Source organism: Meles meles, chromosome X, assembly GCF_922984935.1.
Source record: "Meles meles chromosome X, mMelMel3.1 paternal haplotype, whole genome shotgun sequence".
In the NCBI taxonomy this organism is placed as follows: Eukaryota; Metazoa; Chordata; class Mammalia; order Carnivora; family Mustelidae; genus Meles; species Meles meles.
Window position 1 is genome coordinate 89,239,037 of NC_060087.1, and position 21,092 is coordinate 89,260,128.

Here is a 21,092-nt window from a genome sequence, read left to right on the forward strand (position 1 = left end):
ATGTTATATGATAATCTTTCTTTGGACTTAATCATTGATGTGTGGGGTATTTTTTTGGTTTAATCATATGCATTTCACAAATAGTATTCCTTCCATAAAGTTTAATCTTATGAAGTGGTAGAAGTTAGGTTTGAAAATTATTTATCAAAATCCCAGTAGGATTTGCCCTGGAGTACTTTTAGAAATACAGAGATTTTTATATGCATGGTTAGTATACATTTCTCTATGAGTAGTCTAAATAGTTTCAGATCTGATATTGTAAAATGTATTGTTTACTTTTAAACATAATTCATAGACAGCATCATTTTTTTAAAAGATTTTATTTATGTATGGGGGGAAGGGGCAGGGAGAGGGATAAGCAGGCTCTGTACTGAGTGTAGAGCCTGACTTGGGGCTTACTCTCCCAACCCTGAGATCATGATCTGAGCTGAAATCGAGAGTTGGCCACTTAACCAAATGAGCCACCCAGGTGCCCCTAGACAGCATAATTTTTTATGAAGAGGCAAGTTAGTGGAGTCAGTGGAGCATGGGCTTTATAATAAGAGTATAACAACACTTGAACAAGTCATTATCTCTCAGGACCTTAGTATCCTCATGTATCATTTCTACCTCACAGAGCACTTGTGAGGAGTGAACAATGTAACATGTGAGAACACTTTGTAAAATATAAAACACTGGATAAATGTTAATCATTATTAATGCCTGCATGAGAAGTATCTCTGATAGCTTTTTGCCACTATATTTGGTTTGCTGAAACTGACCAGAGCCCTTTCATACTGCTCAAGGCTCAGAACAGTTGACTGAAATAAGCATGCCAAAGGAGAGGGAGAGAAGAGAGAATCTAGAAATAGCTAGTGAGTGCCGATTCTTCTGGCAAGGAGCATGAGGCTATAGACTGTATGAGAAACTGAGAGGAACCTAAGCTGCAGTCCTATGGATAGACCAGAACAAGTGACCTAGAGGGTTTTATGATTACTACATAGCCCTAACTGGATATAGTTGTTCTATTTGCCTGTGTCTAACCATTTCTAAAATATGTATACGTAAGGACTTCTTTGTGAGTGTGTCCGCTTTTCTGGAAAGTAGATCAGCAAGGTAAATTTTTTAAAGGTCCCAGTGTGCATGATTTATAAATATAAGTCTGTAAGGATTAGGAATTCAGTTTGTTATATTATAGTTGAGCCTTTGTTTTTGTAGTTTGTTCCTTGATTGGCCACCATAAACATAAACTTTTTAGCCATTTTATTTCCCTTAGAATATCCTCTAAAAAGCCATCTATCAATGAGTCATTCATTACCAAGTCTGTATTTAAATGACATAGGAAATCCACTTTTGTTTATGTGTACTTTTAAGAGAGCCTATTGAAAATCATATATATTTAAATCCTTTTTTCTAGTAAGTTAAAAAGAGCAATAGCTTATTTAGACTTAGCTTCCAAATGACTTTTTTCTAAAATTGAATATCTTTATTACCTCAGCTTATTATTTTTACAAATACATATTTCTTCTATAACTTAAATAGTATAGAAACACATTAGCAATAGTTAAGTTTGATGTAGATCTTTCCAGGCTTTTTATTGCATTAATTAAAAAGTATTTGCAGGGGCACCTGGGTGGCTCAGTGGGTTAAGCCGCTGCCTTCGGCTCAGGTCATGATCTCAGGGTCCTGGGATCAAGCCCCACATCGGGCTCTCTGCTCAGCGGGAAGCCTGTTTCCTCCTCTCTCTCTCTCTCTGCCTGCTTGTGATCTCTATCTGTCAAATAAATAAATAAAATCTTTAAAAAAAAAAAAAAAGTATTTGCAAAAAACATGATTGGGACTAAACATCACATATTATTCCACAGTCTGCTTTTCTCCCCACCTTAAAACAATATATCATGGATATCTTTTCATTTATATAAGCAGTCCTCAGCTTTTAAAATAATACTAACCCACCAAATTATAACTTAAGTGAGGTAAAATTAATGTGGTTTTTTGCTAATCAGAATTCTTTTGAAAGACATGATGAAATACCACATATTCAGATAATATATGCTGGAAGGATGAATTTGGTTTTAACTTTGTTTGCTTTGAGTTAGAATTTGCATAATTTACTTAATACCCCAGATGGCATTGCTGCTTAACACAAGTGTTTACCGCCTCTAGAAAAATTATACTATTTTAAGTGATTGTTTTTTATTCATATATTTATATATCAGTTAACAAGTCATCTTTATTTCTTTACACCTATCTGATGCTCAGTACTGTGCAAGCAATGTTTTTTATTTTGCTGCTAGTATGGATTTTTTTAAACTTTCATTTAAATGTTTGTTTCCCGTAATTTTAATACTATTTTTATATATTTTTCTTCTTGTCTAAATTTTGATCCCATAAATTTTCATTTTTAATTTTTCTCTTCATTTTTTATTTTTCATTTTTATTTTGTTTGAACTGAGTGACTCTTGATTATCTGATAACCACATATAAAAGTTGTTTGCCGATACTGGTTTTAGCTATATTCACATATTATGAATGTACAATAATATAGCAATAATCTTCCAGAAAATCACTCCTTAACAGATGGTTTAAAGTCCTACATCATCTCTAACTTTTGTGCATTGTATTTAGTAATAAAGCAAAACTTGAAAAGGGAACAAATAAAATGTATTTTTTATGAATCCATGTGTTTCTTCCATTACATAATTTGTTGAAAAACATAGCATGTAGTATTTAATCTTTCTGCTTTAAAGTACATTTCAATTAATCAATATGGGCCTGTGTGCTCTTTAGAAGTCATTATTTGAACCCTCTTTTTTCTTTTCTGCAGAGGTTTGGAAAATCGAGCCCACAGTGAGCAGTTCAGTGCTTTTTTTAGGCTCCCCAAAGAAGAGACTTTGAAAGAAGTACATGAATGTTTCTTATGGGTACCATTCAGCCACTTTAATACTCATGGAAAAATGTGTATCTCAGAAAACTATATCTGCTTTGCTAGCCAGGATGGCAGTCAACATAGTGTAATCATTCCATTACGAGAGGTAATACAGATTTGGTTACATAGCAATTTTAGTTTGAAAATGCTACCTTTCAAAGAATAAAATATCACTTAACTCTGTAAATTGTTGAAAACTCTATATGCACCACCCTTTCAGTAATTTTTAAAGAATAATTTTTTTTTCTGAGATAGAGAACACAAACAAGCAGGTTGGGAGGGAGGAAGGAGGGGCAGAGGGAGAGAGAGAATCTCAAGCACACTGAATGTGGAGCCCAATGCAGGGCTTGATCTCACAACCCTGAGATCATGACCTGAGCCAAAATCAAGAGTCAAATGCTTAACCAACTGAGCCATCCAGGTGCCCCAATATTCATTTTTTAAGATCAGTATTATTCTTCAGGATAAGAGTACTAGGATAAGAGTATTATAGCTTTCATTAAAAGTGAGAATAGAAAAAAATTAAAAATTTACAAATCAGATAAGGGTTCAGGATGACTCAAGATGGAACATGATCGCCCAGACATTTATGACATAAATACCAAAACTTAGACTATTGTATTTGATAACACATAGTCAAAAAGAATATAATTGATAGCTTTTATGTAGGTTAGAAATGGATTGTCAGCATTGTAGTGCTGAATTATTACATTTATCTTGTCATTTTTTAAGGCTACATGTTAATTAAGCAGTTTTCTTGAGAAGTGAAATAACTTTCACTGAGTTTACTTGTGTCATTGTTGCAGCTAGTACCCAAAGTCTATTTCTTAATAAGTCATACCATGGATCAAAACTTTAGCCACAAAAGATTAGGCTAAAACGTATTTTGCCTGAAAGCGTTAGCAACAAGGGAGAATGTGATTCATTTATGTTTTCACTCCCCAGGTCTTAGCTATAGATAAGCCAAATGATTCCAGCAAATCTGTCATCATTAGCATCAAAGGAAAAACAGCTTTTCGCTTCAGTGAAGTTAAAGATTTTGAGCAGCTGGTGACAAAATTCAGACTCAAGTGTGGGGCAGCTTCAAGTCAGTATCACGATATTAGCACAGAGGTAATTATATAGCAATCAAATCATTTTTTCAAAAAAATTTCTTTCATGTGCTCCATTCTTTCCAAAGGAACTCAGAGTACTTTTTCTATTCATGGTTAGGTTTATCTTTTTTAAAGACTAAAACCAAAGAAATTACATTCTCTAAGTCACCTTATAAAGCAGAAGTGAGAATTAAGAACTTTACCCTTCTTTAGGAACTATATTTTAAAAATCATTATCATCTGATCTTTCTTGACTATATATCTGCAGTATTTCAGTTATACACATCTTATACTTTCATGTAATATGGCTTTTAATAACTCAGACTATTTGAGAATTCAATAAGGCCTTAAAAAAGACTCTCCTCTGACTGCTGTAGAGAGACAGCAATTTTAAACCAGTCTAAATATCTTTTATTTAATACCGAGTAGCTTAGCCTTACTTACATAATATAGCCCACAGCAAAATAGTGGCGAAGCTATTTACTAGTAAAATATTGGAGAAAGCAACTCTTGGCAAAGGGTGGTTAAGAGACTGATTTTGATATTTAGTGAGTCATCTATTGAAATGTAGATACTTTGAATTCAAATTAATTTTCATTTTCACTGCCTAGGAAACTCGAGTTTTAATAGATTAATAAAACTTACCACATTATAACTATTGTGTTTTAATTAGGAGTTCAAAGGAAAAAATCAACATTGGCTTTACTGGCTATGTTATTATTTAGATAGGATTATAGTGGCTTTTACCTCTCCAGAGTAGAAACTAAAAATATTAAGCTAAGTCAGTTATAGGGCAGTATTGATAAGACTAGCTTTTTCTTTCATAATGGAAAAACAATGAAAACATGTAATTAAAAATACATATGTCTCAGTTCCAGATCCAGAATCAAGTTAACCACCAAGAATTTTCATGCCCCAACTTTATAATCTTTCACTCTCCTCAGGTGTGTGCCCAGGATATTCCTTAGTTTGATGCTGAGGACACAGGTAAAACCTGTAGTCCTGGTAGTTTCTCTCACAGTGCTTCCATATTCTTGGTTATATCACTTTTTTCCTGTCCTATTCCATTCCAGATTCATTCCCTGTGTTAGATTTAATGCTCTGCTTCTCTTTCTTTCTCCTTCAATCTATCTGTGTCTCTTATACCCAAAGAACTGGAATTTCCCCCCACCCAAAACTCTCAGGTGTCTCTAGTAGTTGGGTATGATCAATGGTAAAGAAAGGATTTTGTTTCAAAATGAGCTTATCATCTTTTCAGATGTATGTCAGAGTTCTAAGGTTTTGTGGTTTCTCTTACCCATTTTTAGAGGTTTTAGTTAAGAGTATTTACAAAACACCAGTCGGTATACTGGTTTGCTAGGAAATGGTTTTTTAAGTGTACTCTTTAATCCCCATTCCCTATTTGCCCCATCTACCATCTACCTCCTCTCTGGTGACCATCAGTTTGTTCTCTGTTGCCAAGAGTCTGTTTTTTGGATTGTCTCTCTCTCTCCTTTTTTCCTTATTTGTTTTTTCCTTAAATTCCATGTTTTGAGTGAGATCATGTGGTATTTGTCTTTCTCTGGCTGACTTACTTTGCTTCTCATTATACTTTCTAGCTCTATCCATTTTGTTGCAAATGGCAAGGTTTCATTCATTTTTATGGCTGAATAATATTTCATTATATATATATTTCACATACTTCATTATATAATATTTTATATATTATATATAATATATATTAATATTTCATTATATGAAATATTTCATATTCACATATACATATATCATACACAATACATAATACATATATTCATATATAGTATATATAACATAATATAATTCATATAAAATTATTTCATATAATGAAATATTACATATATAATATTTATATACCTTCTTTATCCATGTACCTATTCATGGACACTTGGGCTGCTTCTATAGTTTGGCTATTATAAATAATGCTGCAATAAATATAGAGGTGCATGTATCCATTTGAATTAGCGGTTTTGTATTTTTTGTGTAAATACCCAGTAGTGTGATTACTGGATGGTAGGATAGTTGGAATTTTAACTTTTTGAGGAACCTCTATACTGTTTTCCAGAATGGCTGCTCTAGTTTGTATTCCCACCAAGAGTGCAAGACAGTGCCTTTTTCCTTGCCAACACCGTTTCTTGTGTTGTTGATTTTAACCATTCTAACACGTGTGAGGTATCTGATATCTCATTATAGTTTTGATTTGCGTTTTCCTGATGATGACTGAAGTTGAGCATCTTTTAATGTGTCTGTTGGCCATCTGGATATCTTTGGAAAAATGTCTGTTCATGTCTTCTGCCCATTTTTAAGTTGCATTATTTGTTTTATGGGTATTGAGTTGTTTTAGTTCTATATATTTTGGATACTAACCCTTTGTCAGATATGTCATTTGCCAGGATCTTCTGCCATTCAGTAGGTTGCCATTTAGTTTTGCTTATTATTTCCTTCACTGTGCAGAAAATTTTTATTTTGATGCAGTCCCAATAGTTTATTTTTGCTTTTGTTTCCCTCTCCTCAGGAGACACATCTATAAAAATGTTGCTACAGCTAATGTGAGAGATATTACTGCTATACTCTCTTCAATTATTTTTTTATGGTTTCAGGTCTCACATTTAGATCTTTAATCCATTTTAAGTTTATTTTTGTGTATGGTGTAAGAAAGTGGTCCAGTTTCATTGTTTTGCGTGGCCGCCCAGTTTTCCCACCATTTGTTGAAGAGACTTTTTCTCATTGGATATTCATTCTTCTATTGTTGAAGATTAATTGACTGTATAATTGTGGGTTTATGTCTGGGTTTTCCGTTGTATTCCATTGATCTGTGTGTCTATACCAGTACCATGCTGTCTTAATTACTACCACTTAATATAACTTGGAATCTAGAATTATACTTTCAGTTTTGTTTTTCCTTTTCAAGATTGCTTTGGCTTTTTGAAGTCTTTTGTGGTTCCATACATATTTTAGGATTGTTTGTTCTAGTTCTGTAAAAAGTGCTGTTGGAATTTTTATAGGGATTGCATTAAATGTGAGATTGCTTTGAGTAAAAAAGACATTTTAATAATATTTTTTCTTCCAACTCATAAGCCTGGAATATCTTTACATTTTTTTGTGCTGTCTTGAATTTCTTTCATTAGTGTTTTATAGTTTTCAGAGTACAGGTGTTTCACCTATTTGGTTAAGTTTATTCCTACTTTATTGTTTTTGTTGCAGTTGTAAATAAGATTGTTTTGTTAATTTCACTTTCTGCTGCTTCATTGTTAGTGTATAGGGATGAAGCAGATTTGTGTACATTGATTTTGTGTTCTGCAACTTTACTGAATTCATTTATCAGTTGTAGTAGTTTTTTGGTAGAGTCTTCAGGGTTTTCTGTAGACAAAATCATTTTAATCAGCAGAGACAATTTTACTTCTTCCTTTTCTATTTGGACGTATTTTATTTCTTTATTTTGTCTGATGGCTTTAGCTAGAATTTGTAGTACTCTGTTGAATGGGAGTGGTGAGAGTAGGCAGCCTTATCTTGTTCCTGATCTCACAGGAAAAGATTTCAACATTTTACCTTGGAGTATGTTAGCTGTGGGCTTGTCATATATATCCTTTATTATATTGAGTTATGTTTCTTTTATACCCACTTTGTTGAGAGTTTTTAATCATGAAAGGATATTGAGTTTTGTCAGATGTTTTTTCTACATCTATGGGTATGATCAGATGATTTTTATCCTTTATCCTATTCATGTGGTATATCACATTTATTGATTTGTGTATGTTGAACCATCTTTGCTTCCCAAGAATAAGTTCTCCTTGATTATGGTATATGATCCTTGTAATGTGCTGTTGAATTTGATCTGCTAGTATGTTGTTGAGAATTTTTGCCTCTGTACTCACTGAGATTTTGGCTTGTAATTTCTTCTGGTGTTCTTATTTGGTTTTAATATCAGGGGCATGCTGGCCTTGTAAAATTAGTTTGGGAGTCTTCCCATCCCCTTCACTTTCTTGGAAGAATTTGAGAAGGATTGGCATTCATTCTTCTTTAAATGTTTGATAGAATTCACTCATGAAGCCATCTGGTCCAGGGTTTTTCTCTGGTGGGAGGTTTTGGATTACAGATTCAGTGCCCCTACATGTTATTAGTAAGTTCAAATTTTCTTTTTCTTTAGGTTTTGTTGATAGTCTATTTTTTATTGCTGAAAAATATTTCATTATCTGGATATACCACCGTGTTTATCCATTCACCTCTTGATAACCTGTCTGCCTTCAATTTTTGGCAACTGTGAATAAAGCTGCTGTAAACATTCACATGCAGATTTTTTTTAAAGATTTTATTTTTTTATTTGACAGAGTTCACAAGTAGTCAGAGAGGCAGGCAGAGAGAGAAGGGAAGCAGGCTCTCCGCTGAGCAGAGAGCCCGAAGCAGGGCTCGATCCCAGGACCCTGAGATCATGACCTGAGCCGAAGGCAGAGGCTTAACCCACTGAGCCACCCAGGTGCCCCTCACATGCAGATTTTTATGTAGACATACGTTTTCAACTACTTGGGTATATACCTAGGAGCACAATTCCTGACTCATATGGTAGGGCTGTTTTGCTTCCTAAGAAACTGCCAAACCATCTTCCAAAGTGGCTATACCATTTTACATTTCCACCAGCAGTTAATGAGGGTTCTTTTTCCATATCCTCAGCCGCAAGTAATTGTTATTGTCAGTGTTTTGGATTTTAACCATTATAATAGCCAATAGTATCTCATTGTTTTTTTTTTAATTTGCAATTCCTCAATGATATAGTATTGAGCATTTTTGTATGATTATTTGTCATCTTTATATCTTCTTTGGTGAGGTCTCTATTCAGATTTTTTGCCCAGTTTTTAACTTGGTCTTTTATTTTTTTTAAACATAATTTCCTTTCATTCTTTTAATATATTTACAATAGCTACTTTACATTCTTAGTTTACAAAATCCAGGAGCTGGGCCCTCTCAAAGCCATTTTCTATTGGTTGCTTTTTTTTTTTAAATAGTTCTTGTTTTTATTTTTAAACCTGGCTTTTTTGGATTACCCCCACGAGTCAGTATAAATTGGTGGTCAGCCAGTGATGAATCAGAAGAGCTCCTTATTGATGCCTTGAACCACTAAGTTTCTACTTTTTACCAGGGGAATTTTTACATGAAGGTATATCTCAAACTTCATGCAGTTTATAAATCCAGCCTAGGTTTCATTGCTTACCTTCAAAATCAGCCAGAATTGAGTGACTGGGGCCTTCCAATGTCCCGTTTCTTTCCTGGGCAGTTTCATACACCTGTACATGCATACATACATTTAGATCCTCAAGAATACGTTACAATCTTTCAAAGTTCCCTGTGTTTACCTAGTTATCCAGATCTTCCTTTTAGATTTGTAGCCAGACTCTTCTTTGCCCCAAACTGAAATCATAGCCTTAGGCGGCTGTGATGTTATCAGCTGATTACCATGGCTTTCTCGAAGGCCCTGGGGAGTGAGGATTTTTTCCTAGACCTGAGCTCTGAATCAAATCAAATGATAACGCCACTCTGGGAATGGATATTTTCTAGGGAACTGTTAGTTTGGGTCAAAATACTATTTGTTCTTGGGGATGGGGAATTTAATGAAGCCCCGAAAGATCCATTGGCTGTGTTAATGCAGGCTTTCATGGCTACCATACCTCTGAGCTTGGGAGGGAAGGATGATGACACTAGCCTCAAGACAAAACTTCGCGGAATCTGGTGTTCCTACTGCGCTTCATTAGTTTCAGTTGTAATCGATGCTTTTCAGTTCATTCTGTGCCTTTGGTAAATTTCCAGTGTTCTGAACTGGTACTTTTAAAATCTTCTGCCAGTATTTTGTTGTTTTTGTAAGGGAGTGGGTTCACTGAAGTCCTGAGTATGCTGTGCCAGACGTTGATTTGTTGACATCTCTGATTTTGATAGAAAAACAATGTCTCTCTGAGACATTGCTTTAATCTTTATTATGTAGATTGATTGTGGTTTATGAATGACACATAAAGCATTAGTACTTTTTCTTCTTGCAGAAACTTTTAAGCATACATTTGGGACAATTTACATTTTTTCTTTTTCAGGTTCCTATTAGCTCTGATTCTACAGATCCATCTGATAATACTGAGGTACAATCTTTGGCATGTCAGAGAGAATGCAGTAAAACTGTGAACACCGAAGCCTTAATGACAGTATTTCACCCTCAGAATTTGGAGACTCTTAATTCCAAAATGGTAGGAAAACAAAATATTTGAATCTATGGACTGAAACAGTTGATCAAAAATAAAAATCTTAGAGCAGATTAGAAGGTATCACAACTGAAAACTCTTCTTTTAGTGCTTGAAAAGGTTTTCTAGCAGGTACTATTGTGTGACTTGTTTCATTCCATTACACAAAAGGACTATTATAGAAAAAAAAAAAACAAACAAAGGAGCTGTTATCAAGAATTAATGAAAATTGAACCATTGGGTTTTATTTGCATAGGTTGTCAATAATCCTAAAATCAAGGTGATTGGGGGATAATGATGATTCAGAGCTTTATTGCTGAAGTATAATGCTTTTCCCATTTTTATGTGAGTTTAGGTAAGAATTAAAATAGCAAATTAAAGCTGTTATGCTCACATGGATTCAGAAGAGTTGTGATGAGTGGTCTAGTGTTTGACCCATCTGTGAATACTGATTTTGACTTTCTGTGTTCTTGATTTCCATAGGTATTGTTTCACAATGAAAAAAGTTTTAAGATTGTTTGAAAGAAGTTAATTTCTCACCATGTTTACTTGGTTGATTTTTTGTTACAGTTGAAAGAAAAGATGAAGGAACAGTCATGGAACATTCTATTTACAGAATGTGGGCGTGGTGTTAGCATGTTTCGGACCAAAAAGACTCGAGATCTGGTTGTAAGAGGGATTCCAGAGACCTTAAGAGGAGAGCTCTGGATGCTTTTTTCAGGTATTACATATATTCACTTTATTAATAGACATTACCTATGCCCCTTCTAGAAGTTATGCACTAAGTAAAAATAATTATAAAGATGGCTAGAATATAGTCTCATTCATCATGAATTCAGATTAGTCAACAAAATAAGGTAGTTCTTTGTATTTACCTGTATATCCACACATCTATTGTTTGAGCAAATTAGTTTATTAGGCAAGATACAGCTAATTGGGGGTATCTCTATCTCTACCTTCAAAGGAAACTTAAACAGGAAAAAACAATTCATGAAAATTCTATTGGATAAAATTGGTATCCTGATGTTATAGATTCTAGTGAAGCCCTTTCTTTTATTTGTACTAGGACTTCACTTGAGTACAAAGCTAAATTTAAAGTAATCCGATTCTTTATGTATATATGCAAAGAGTAGGTTTATTACATTCTTCTTTTGTATATTAATGCAATCATCTATACAGGTGCTGTTAATGACATGGCTGCTAATCCTGGCTATTATGCTGAAGTGGTTGAGCAGTCCTTAGGGACCTGCAACTTGGCTACTGAAGAAATTGAACGTGATTTGCGTCGCTCCCTGCCTGAACACCCAGCCTTTCAGAGTGACACTGGCATATCTGCTCTGAGGCGGGTACTCACTGCTTATGCATACAGGAATCCCAAAATTGGATACTGCCAGGTATGACTTCATTATGAGCCCATCTGTGTGCATGTTGCAATGGTAAAATCACATTAAATAGAGCTCCATTAATTTGAAAATTGTGATAAGAAGGACAGAGAAGCCTGAGATCGATGGGAGGTATTATTAATCTAAGTAGGATGGTAGTGGGAATACTTAAGAGAATTGATATTACTTCATTTTTCTTTTATATTTAACAAATATTTATTGAATTCCTGCTCTGTAAAAGATACTATGCTCGGGCGCCTGGGTGGCTCAGTGGGTTAAAGCCTCTGCCTTTGGCTCAGGTCATGGGGATTGAGCCCCGCATCGGGCTCTCTGCTCAGTGGGGAGCTTGCTTCCCCTCTCTCTCTCTCTGCCTGCCTCTCTGCCTACTTGTGATCTGTCAAATAAATAAGTAAATAATCTTTAAAAAAAAAGATACTGTGCTAAGTGCTTAAAACTATATAAAGATGAATCATATAAGGAGCCTGCCCTTGAAAGCATACAGACGAGTAAGTATTAAAACATACTCATTGGCAAATAAAAAACAAGTGGGAAAAATTAAAGAAATGTGAAGTTCTATTAAGAGTTATAATAGGGATAAATTATTTTCATCTGGAGGAATCAGAAGAGGCCCCAGGGAAGAGGTAGCTTTTTTAGGTCTTGCTAATTGGTGAACTTTGGATGTATGGAGCTGGGATGAAAGAATGTTCTAGGTAAAGGGATCAGTGTAACAAAACACAGGGAAGTAAACATGGGTTATATATAGAACCATGTTTTGTTTAGTAGAAATGTAGGGTGAATGAAGCAAAGTAGAGAAAAAAATCAATAAGGTAGATTGGGATAGGTCAAGAGTTTGAATTTTTTTTGTAGGTAGTGGGGGAAATCATTGAAAAAAATCCTTTAGGAGCACACTGTATTAATTAGGGATGCTAGATTGCTAACAAAAATAATTTCAAAGAGGTAATAGCTTAAATACAATAGAAGTTTCCTCAAAGGAATAAATAGAGAAGAGCAAGTATTTAAGTCAATAGGTAGCTCTCCTTTATGAAATTATTCAGGGACTTAGGCTGACAGCAGTCCTTGTCATCTTCAAAACATGGCTTCCAAGGTGCTCTTTCATTGCCATTACCCTCACAGGAGTCAGGAGAGAGCATGGAGAAACAACTGTGGTAGATTTTATTGGCTTGTAAGGCCTAGAATGTGCATACATCACTTCATCCACATTGTGTTGGAGGATCTTGGTCTTATGGCCACACCTATTTATAAAAAAGTCTGCAAAATAGAGTATGACAGCGTATATGTGTCCAGATACTATGGAAAAATGGGAGATTGGATTGTGATGGATAGCTAGTACTCTCAGCCACACATTCCTTTATAATCAGCTGAGCACTCATAATGATTATGTATCAATCCTATCTATTCATTAATCTTATCAATAGAGAATTTTTTGAAAAGCAATTTAAGTGAATAAATCACCTAAATCACAAGTATTTAGGGGCGCCTGGGTGGCTCAGTGGGTTAAAGCCTCTGCCTTTGGCTCAGGTCATGATCCCAGGGCCCTGGGATCGAGCCCCACATCAGGCTCTCTGCTCCGCAGGGAGCCTGCTTCCTCCTCTCTCTCTGCCTGCCTCTCTGCCTAGTTGTGATTTCTCTCTGTCAAATAAATAAAATATTTTTAAAAATCACAAGTATTTAGGGTATTTTAGGATCTCTGAGAGGTAAGAAGTGTAGTGCTTCTTTCCTCAAAGAATGAACACTCACAGAGTCTATGACACTATGTATATGCAGTAGTGTAGAGGCACCTTCAGAGTAGGTGGCACTTGCTTTTGACTTCTTAAAGATTAGAGGGCGCCTGGGTGGCTCAGTCAGTTAAGCATCTGACTCTTGGTTTCTGCTCCGGTCATGAACTCAGGGTCGTGGGATCAGGCCCATGTCAGGCTCCATGCTCAGCGCAGAGTCTGCTTGAAGTGCTCTCTCTCCCTCTCCCTCTGCCTCGCTCACACACATGCACTCTCTCTCTCTCACTCACTCCCTCAATAAATAAAACTCTCTAAAAGATGAGAATAAGGTTAGAAACATGGAGAGCAAGAGGAAAGTTATTCTGAGTTAAGGTAACAATATAAGCAATACCATTCAGGTGAGAATAAACCTTTCATGGAGATCAGACTGGCTAGGTTCATGTTGGAATCAAAGAAGTAAGTAAGTTTGTGTGGGACAAGATCATGGAGAATCATTCAAGCCTGGGAAAAGTCTGAATTTGATAAGCAGGTTTTGTTTCTTTTGATCAAGAAGCCATGTGAGCCATACTGACTCTTTAGGACTAACCGACTAGCTTACTTTATTTATCTTTCACTCTGTCCTTCCTCCCTCCTTTCCTTCCATCTATTTAATCTATTTTCTTCCTTTTCTTTCTTCCCTTCCTCTCTTTTCTCTTTCCTTTAATCCATATATATATATATATATAGATTTATATATAGATAATCTATATATAGGGAGATATCTATATCTATCTATAGATATATCTATATCTAGATGTATCTAGAGAGATATATAGATATATATATCTATATATCTAGATATATAGATATATATAGAGAGATATATCTAGATATAGATATATATAGAGAGATATCTCTCTAGGTAGATATATAGAGAGAGATATCTCTCTAGGTAGATATATCTAGATATATCTCTAGATATATCTAGATATCTCTCTCTCTATATATATATATCTCTATATAGAGAGAGATATATATCTATATATCTATATAGAGATAGATATAACTCACATACCCAAACTTCACCCTCTCTCTCTATATATATATCTAGATATATATCTATATATAGATATCTCCCTATATATAGATTATATATAAATCTATATATATGTATTATATATATATCTATATATATCTAGATATCTCTCTATATATAGATTATATAGATATATTATATATAATAACAATAATAAATATATAAATAGAAATAAATGAATATTCATATATTTATATATAAAAGATATTTATATAATTATATAAGTAAATATATAAAAATATAAATAAAATAAAATAATATATAATAAATAAATATATATCTAGATATATATCTAGATATATATAGATATACTTATATCTATATATAGATATCTCTCTATATGTAGATTATATAGATATATATCTATATAGATATCTCTCTATGTATAATCTATATATAAATCTATATATATATAGATAGATATAACTCACATACCACAAACTTTACCCTTTAGTGTTTTTACTATATTCACAATGTCATGCATCCACTATTACTACCTAATTCCAAAACACTTTCATCACCCCCAGAAGAAGCCCCATATCCATTAAGTTGCTCCCCATTCACCCCACCCCCGACTCTAGGCAATCACTAATCTACTTTTCCACCTCTGTGACTTTGCCTGTTAAGGACATTTTATGTAAATGGAATGATAAAATATATGGTCTTTTGTGTCTACTTTCTTTCCCTTAGGGTCACCCATTTTGTAGCATGCATTAATACTTCATTCCTTGTATGGCTGAATGACATTCCATTGTATGGATATACCATATTTGTTTATTCTATGGTTGATGGGCATTTGGGGTTATTTCAATATTTTGGCTATTATGAATAATGCTGGCATGGATATTCATGTACAGCTTCTTGTGTGGACATTTTTTTTATTATTTTGGGTATATACCTAGAAATGGAATTGCTGAATTATATGGTACTCTATGTTTAACATGTCGGGGCACTGCCAAACTATTTCCCAGAGACGGCACCATTTTATCTTCCCACCAGCAATTTACTGAGGGTTCCAATTTCTCCACATCCTTAATAACACTTTTTATTGTCTCTCTTTTTGATTATAGTGAATGTGAAGTGGTAGTTCATTGTGGTCTTGATTTGCATTTCCCTAATACGCTTATTGACTATTTGTATATCTTCTTAGAAGAAAAGGCTATTCAAATCCGTGCCCATTTGTGAAGTTGTGTTCTTTATCTTGGTACTCATGAGTTTTAATGGTTCTTTATATATTCTGGATACCAATCCCTTATCAGATATAATATTTGCAAATTTTTCTCCTACCTTGTATGTTGTCTTTTCACTTTCTTGATGGTGCCCTTTAAAGCACAAAAGTTTTAATTTGATTTAATTTAATCTATTAAAGTTTTTTTGAAAGCTTTAATAATGTCCAATCTGTGTTTCTTTGTTGTATGTGCCTTTGATGTCTTATCTAAGAAGCCACTGCCTAATCCAAGCTTAAAAAGACTTACTATGTTTTCTTCTATGAGTTTTATAGTTCTGATTATTAAATTTAGGTCTCTGAACTATGTGTTAATTTTTATATATAGTGTATGGAGGGAGTTCAGCTTCATTACTTTACTTGTGGATAACCAGTTGTTCCAGTGGTATTTGTTGAAAAAACTATTCTTTCAGGGCGCCTGGGTGGCTCAGCGGGTTTAAGCCTCTGCCTTCGGCTCAGGACATGATCTCAGGGTCCTGAGATTGAGCCCTGCACCGGGCTCTCTGCTCAGCAGGGACCCTGCTTCCCCCTTCTCTCTCTCTGCCTGCCTCTCTGCCTGCTTGTGATCTCTCTCTCTCTCTGCCAAATAAATAAAATCTTAAAAAACAAAACAAAACTATTCTTTCACTCATTGAATCACCCTGGCACCCTTGTTGGAAAGCAGTTGACCATAGATATTAGGGATTATTTCTGGACTTGGAATTCTATCTCATCGATTTGTATTTCTGTTCTTATGCTAGTATCACACTTTTTTTTTTTTTTTACTACAGCTGGATAGTAACTTTTGAAATTAGGAAATGTGAGTCCTGTATCTTTATTCTTTTCCAAGATTGTTTTGGCTCTTTTGGGTTCCTTGCATTTCCACATGCATTTTAGGATTAGTTTGTTAATTTCTGGGAAGGAAAGAAAAAGCCAGCTGTGATTTTTTTTTTAATTTCTTTATTTACAGCATAACAGTGTTCATTGTTTTGGCATCACACCCAGTGCTCCATGCAGTACGTGCCCTCCCTATTACCCACCACCTGGTTCCTCAACCTCCCACCCCACCCCACCCCCCGCCACCCCTTCATAACCCTCTGGTTGTTTTTCAGAGTCCATAGTATCTCATGGTTCATCTCCCCTTCCAGTTTCCCTCAACTCCCTCTCCTCTCCATCTCCCCATGTCCTCCATGTTATTTGTTATGCTCCACAAATAAGTGAGACCATATGATACTTGACTCTCTCTGCTTGACTTATTTCGCTCAGCATAATTTCTTCCAGTCCCGTCCACGTTGCTACAAAAGTTGGGTATTCGTCCTTTCTGATGGAGGCATAATACTCCATTGTGTATACGGACCACATCTTCCTTATCCATTCATCCGTTGAAGGGCATCTTGGTTCTTTCCACAGTTTGGTGACCGTAGCCATTGCTGCAATAAACATTGGGGTACAAATGGCCCTTCTTTTCCCTACATCTGTATCTTTGGGGTAAATACCCAGCAGTGCAATTGCAGGGTCATAGGGAAGCTCTATTCTTAATTTCTTCAGGAATCTCCACACTGTTCTCCAAAGTGGCTGCACTAACTTGCATTCCCACCAACAGTGTAAGAGGGTTCCCCTTTCTCCACATCCTCTCCAACACACGTTGTTTCCTGTCTTGCTAATTTTGGCCATTCTAACGGGTGTTAGGTGGTATCTCAATGTTGTTTTAATTTGAATCTCCCTGATGGCTAGTGATGATGAACATTTTTTCATGTGTCTGATAGCCATTTGTATGTCTTCATTGGAGAAGTGCCAGCTGTGATTTTGATAGTCATTTATATTGACTCTGTAGATGAACTTGGGGAATACTACATAATAACAATTAAGTCTTCTAATCCGCAAGCACAGGATATCTTTCTCTCCCACTTATTTAGTTCTTTTTAAATTTCATACAAAGTTGTTTTATAGTTTCTACTGCCTAAGCCTTGTACTTCCTTTGTTAATTCTATTTCTAAATATTTTATTCTTTTTGATATAGTAAATAGAATTGTTTTCTTGATTTAATTTTTGAATTGTTCACTACCAGTATATAGAAATAAGATTGATATTTATATATATATATATATATCTTTTATCTATATATAAGATATATATATATCTTTTATCTACAAATATCTACAATCTTGCTGAGCTTATTAAGTTTTAGTAGATTTTTTGAGGATTCCTTAGAATGTTCTACATATAAAATCATAGACTCTGGATGGTGATATTTTTACTTCTTCCATTCCAATCAGGGTATCTTTTTTTTTTCTTTTTCTTGACTAATTGACATGGCTATAAACTTTATTTAGTACAGTGTTGAAGAGAGGTATTGAGAATGCATATTCCTGTCTTAATATTTATCTAAGGGGAAAGCAATTAGTGTTTCATCATTAAGTTTGATGTTAGCTGTGGTTTTTTGTAGGATCTCTATCAGGTTGAGGAAATTTCCGCATACTCCTACTCTGTTGAATGTTTTTATCATGAAAGGGTGTTGTATTTTGTCAAACAGTTTTTGTCCATTGAGATAATCATGTGATTTTTTCCCTTTATTCTATTAATATCCTGTATTACATTGATTGATTTTCACATGTTGAACCACCTTGTATTTCTAAGATAAATCTCACTGGGTCTTGGTGTATAATTCTTTTTATGTGTTATTAGGTTCAGTTTGCTAGTATTTTGTTTAGAATTTTTTGTTCATAAATTCGAACATAGAATTTGGGGAAGGGGAGGCGAACCATAAGAGACTATGGACTCTGAAAAACAACCTGAGGGTTTTGAAGGGTCAGGGGTGGGAGGTTGGGGGAACAGGTGGTGGGTAATGGGGAGGGCACGTTTTGCATGGAGCACTGGGTGTTGTGCAAAAAGAATGAATACTGTTACGCTGAAAAAATAAATAAAATGGAAAAAAAATAGAATTTATGTTCATAAAATATATTAATACATAGTTTTCTTGAGATAACTTTGGTTTTGATATCAGGGCCTCATAGAATGAGCTGGGTAGTATTTCTTCCTCTCCTGTTATTTTTTAAGAGTTTATAATGAATTAGTGCTAATTCTTCTTTAAATGTTAGGTAGAATTTGCTATGAAGCTATCTGTTCCTAGAGGGTTCTTTGCAGGAAATTATTTCATTACTAATTCAGTCTCTGCTTGTTACAAGTCTATTCAGATTTTTTTATTTCTTCTTAATTTGGTCTTTGTAGTTTGTGTTTTTCTAGGAATTTATCCATTTTATCTACGTTATCTAATTTGTTAGCACATTCCCTTATAGTCCTTTTTATTTCTGTTAAGATTGGTAATAATGTTCACTACTTTCTGATTTTAGTAATTTAAGTCCTTTCTCTCTCTGCTTTTTATCTTTTTGGTTAGGCCCCCTATGGATATCTCATTCCCCAGCTTTTCATTTTGACCCTTTCTTAGTCTGTCGTTTGACCCAACTCTTAACCACTACCTCAGCAAGCCACAGATGTGTTCAACAACTGTCTGCAGTTGTTTTCAACAAACACCCTGGGGGAAAGGCTCTTTGCTTACCATGAACCCTGTGTTAGGTCAAGTAAATGCAGCCTTGTGAGTGGGGTCTTTTGGTAGAAAGAAACCATCAGAGAGGTCAAATAATGACAATTATGTGGAAATGGAGCTCCCAAAGAGCTCTAGCCCCTGTCTGTTCCGTAAGGTGGCTGGCTGCTAGGTGTTTTTAACCACGATTGCTGAAATGTTGGTTTTTAAGACCACTATGAAGCTGAGGAGGGAGGCTGGGTATAGGGCAATTTAAAATGCCAAAGAGCTCACTTTTTAATGAGATTCAGCCATTTTATTAAATAAATGCTTTCTGAATTGTTCTAAGATTTTGGTTAATTTCCAGAGTTCTGAAAAATTGATTCTGACAATATTAGCCAGTGTTCTTGTTGCCTGTATAGAGGAGAACATTTTCAGAGGGACTTACTTTGCCATTTTCACTGACACCCTTCCCATTATGACTTCTTGAATAGGAAACTTGATGGAGTAAAAAGTAAACTTGAGGGGCGCCTAGGTGGCTCAGTCAGTTGAGCATATGACTCTTGGTTTTGGCTCAGGTTGTGATCTCAGGGTCCTGAGATCAGCCCCGGATCAGGCTCCATGCTCAGCAAAGAGTCTGCTTGAGATTGTCTCTGTCACTCCCTCCACCCAGCCACCCCCTCCACTCCCCACCACACACCCCACCCCCACCTGTTGTGCTTGGGCACACTCTCTTCCTCTCTCTCTCTCAAATAAATAAATAAATTTTTTAAAACAACTAAACCTGAGGTCAAATCCTGTGCCAGATCTAGCAAATAATTGACATCCTTAGTACACAAATCTATAAGAAAAGTATTAAAATATAAAAATGAGCAATGAACATGAAAAGATTAGTTATAGAACCAAAAGTACAGATGGATTAATAAAGCCTAAAAAAGAAAGGTCAGCCTCAAAGTAATTAAAGTTAAAACCATGAACTACTATTTTCACTATCAAATCAACAAGGACAATTATAATTTTTACAATTCTCAGTATTTAGTATTGGCAAAGAAGCAGTGAAATAAACATTCAAACACTATTGGTCAGAAATATAAATTGGTAGTCTTTCTGGAATACAATTTGGCAATAATATCATGTCTTTAAAAGTAGTATATTCTTGAGGCTCCTGGGTGGCTTAGTCAGTTAGGCATCTGCCTTCAGCTCAGATCATGATCCTCAGGGTCCTGGGATTGAGCCCCTGCTTGGGCTCTCTGCTCAGTGGGAAGCCTACTTCTCCCTCTCCCTTTTCCCCTCTCCCCCACTTGTGCATTCTCTCTCTATCTCTGTCTCTCAAATAATAAATAAAATTTTAAAGATAAAAAATAAAAATAGCATTCTTTGATTGAATACTTTCATTGCTGTATATCTTTCCTGAGAGAAGAGTAAAACAGTTGGATGAAGATTTATATACAAAGATGTTCATTGCTGTGTTATACATAATGGTGAAAAATTGGATCCAAACCAAATGTCCAACAGTAGTAGAATGGTTAAATAACTTACAGTATATTCAGTTTACTGGATTATTTCATAGTCATTAAATACACTGCTTGAAAAGAACTATTTAATGTCATCAAAAATGTATAATGTGATGCTTAGTGAAAAAAATCAACAGTTTGGTCCACATTTTAGAAGGCAGGAAAAGGAAGGAAAACACACACACACACACACACACACACACACACACACATCAACTTGTTAACAGTGGTGATCTCTGGGTAGGTAGGATACAGAAGATTTTAATTTCCTTCACACATCTCCATTTTTTCCAGATTCTATATATTAAAATTTTATTCCTTTATAATAAAAGGATTTGCTGTGGCCAAACGTTATATAAAAGTAATGATCTGATATTTGTATGTATCTGATTAGAAGGAGAAAGTTAGGGTGGAATAGAGAGG

The 21,092-nt window shown here is 34.9% G+C and overlaps 1 protein-coding gene across 2 annotated transcripts in view; it reads left to right on the forward strand.

Moving 5' to 3' along the window:
- TBC1D8B (TBC1 domain family member 8B) overlaps positions 1–21,092 on the forward strand; it is a 58,577-nt gene that overhangs the window by 20,631 nt on the left and 16,854 nt on the right. For both annotated transcript variants that reach the window (XR_006816909.1, XM_045996262.1), the window contains exons 6-10: positions 2,807–3,014; positions 3,854–4,021; positions 10,095–10,244; positions 10,809–10,959; positions 11,418–11,632. Coding sequence is in view for 1 of the 2 variants with exons in the window: in XM_045996262.1 (XP_045852218.1) it covers positions 2,807–3,014; positions 3,854–4,021; positions 10,095–10,244; positions 10,809–10,959; positions 11,418–11,632 (892 nt within the window). In the remaining variant the exon portion in view is untranslated. The remainder of the gene's footprint in view (positions 1–2,806; positions 3,015–3,853; positions 4,022–10,094; positions 10,245–10,808; positions 10,960–11,417; positions 11,633–21,092) is intronic.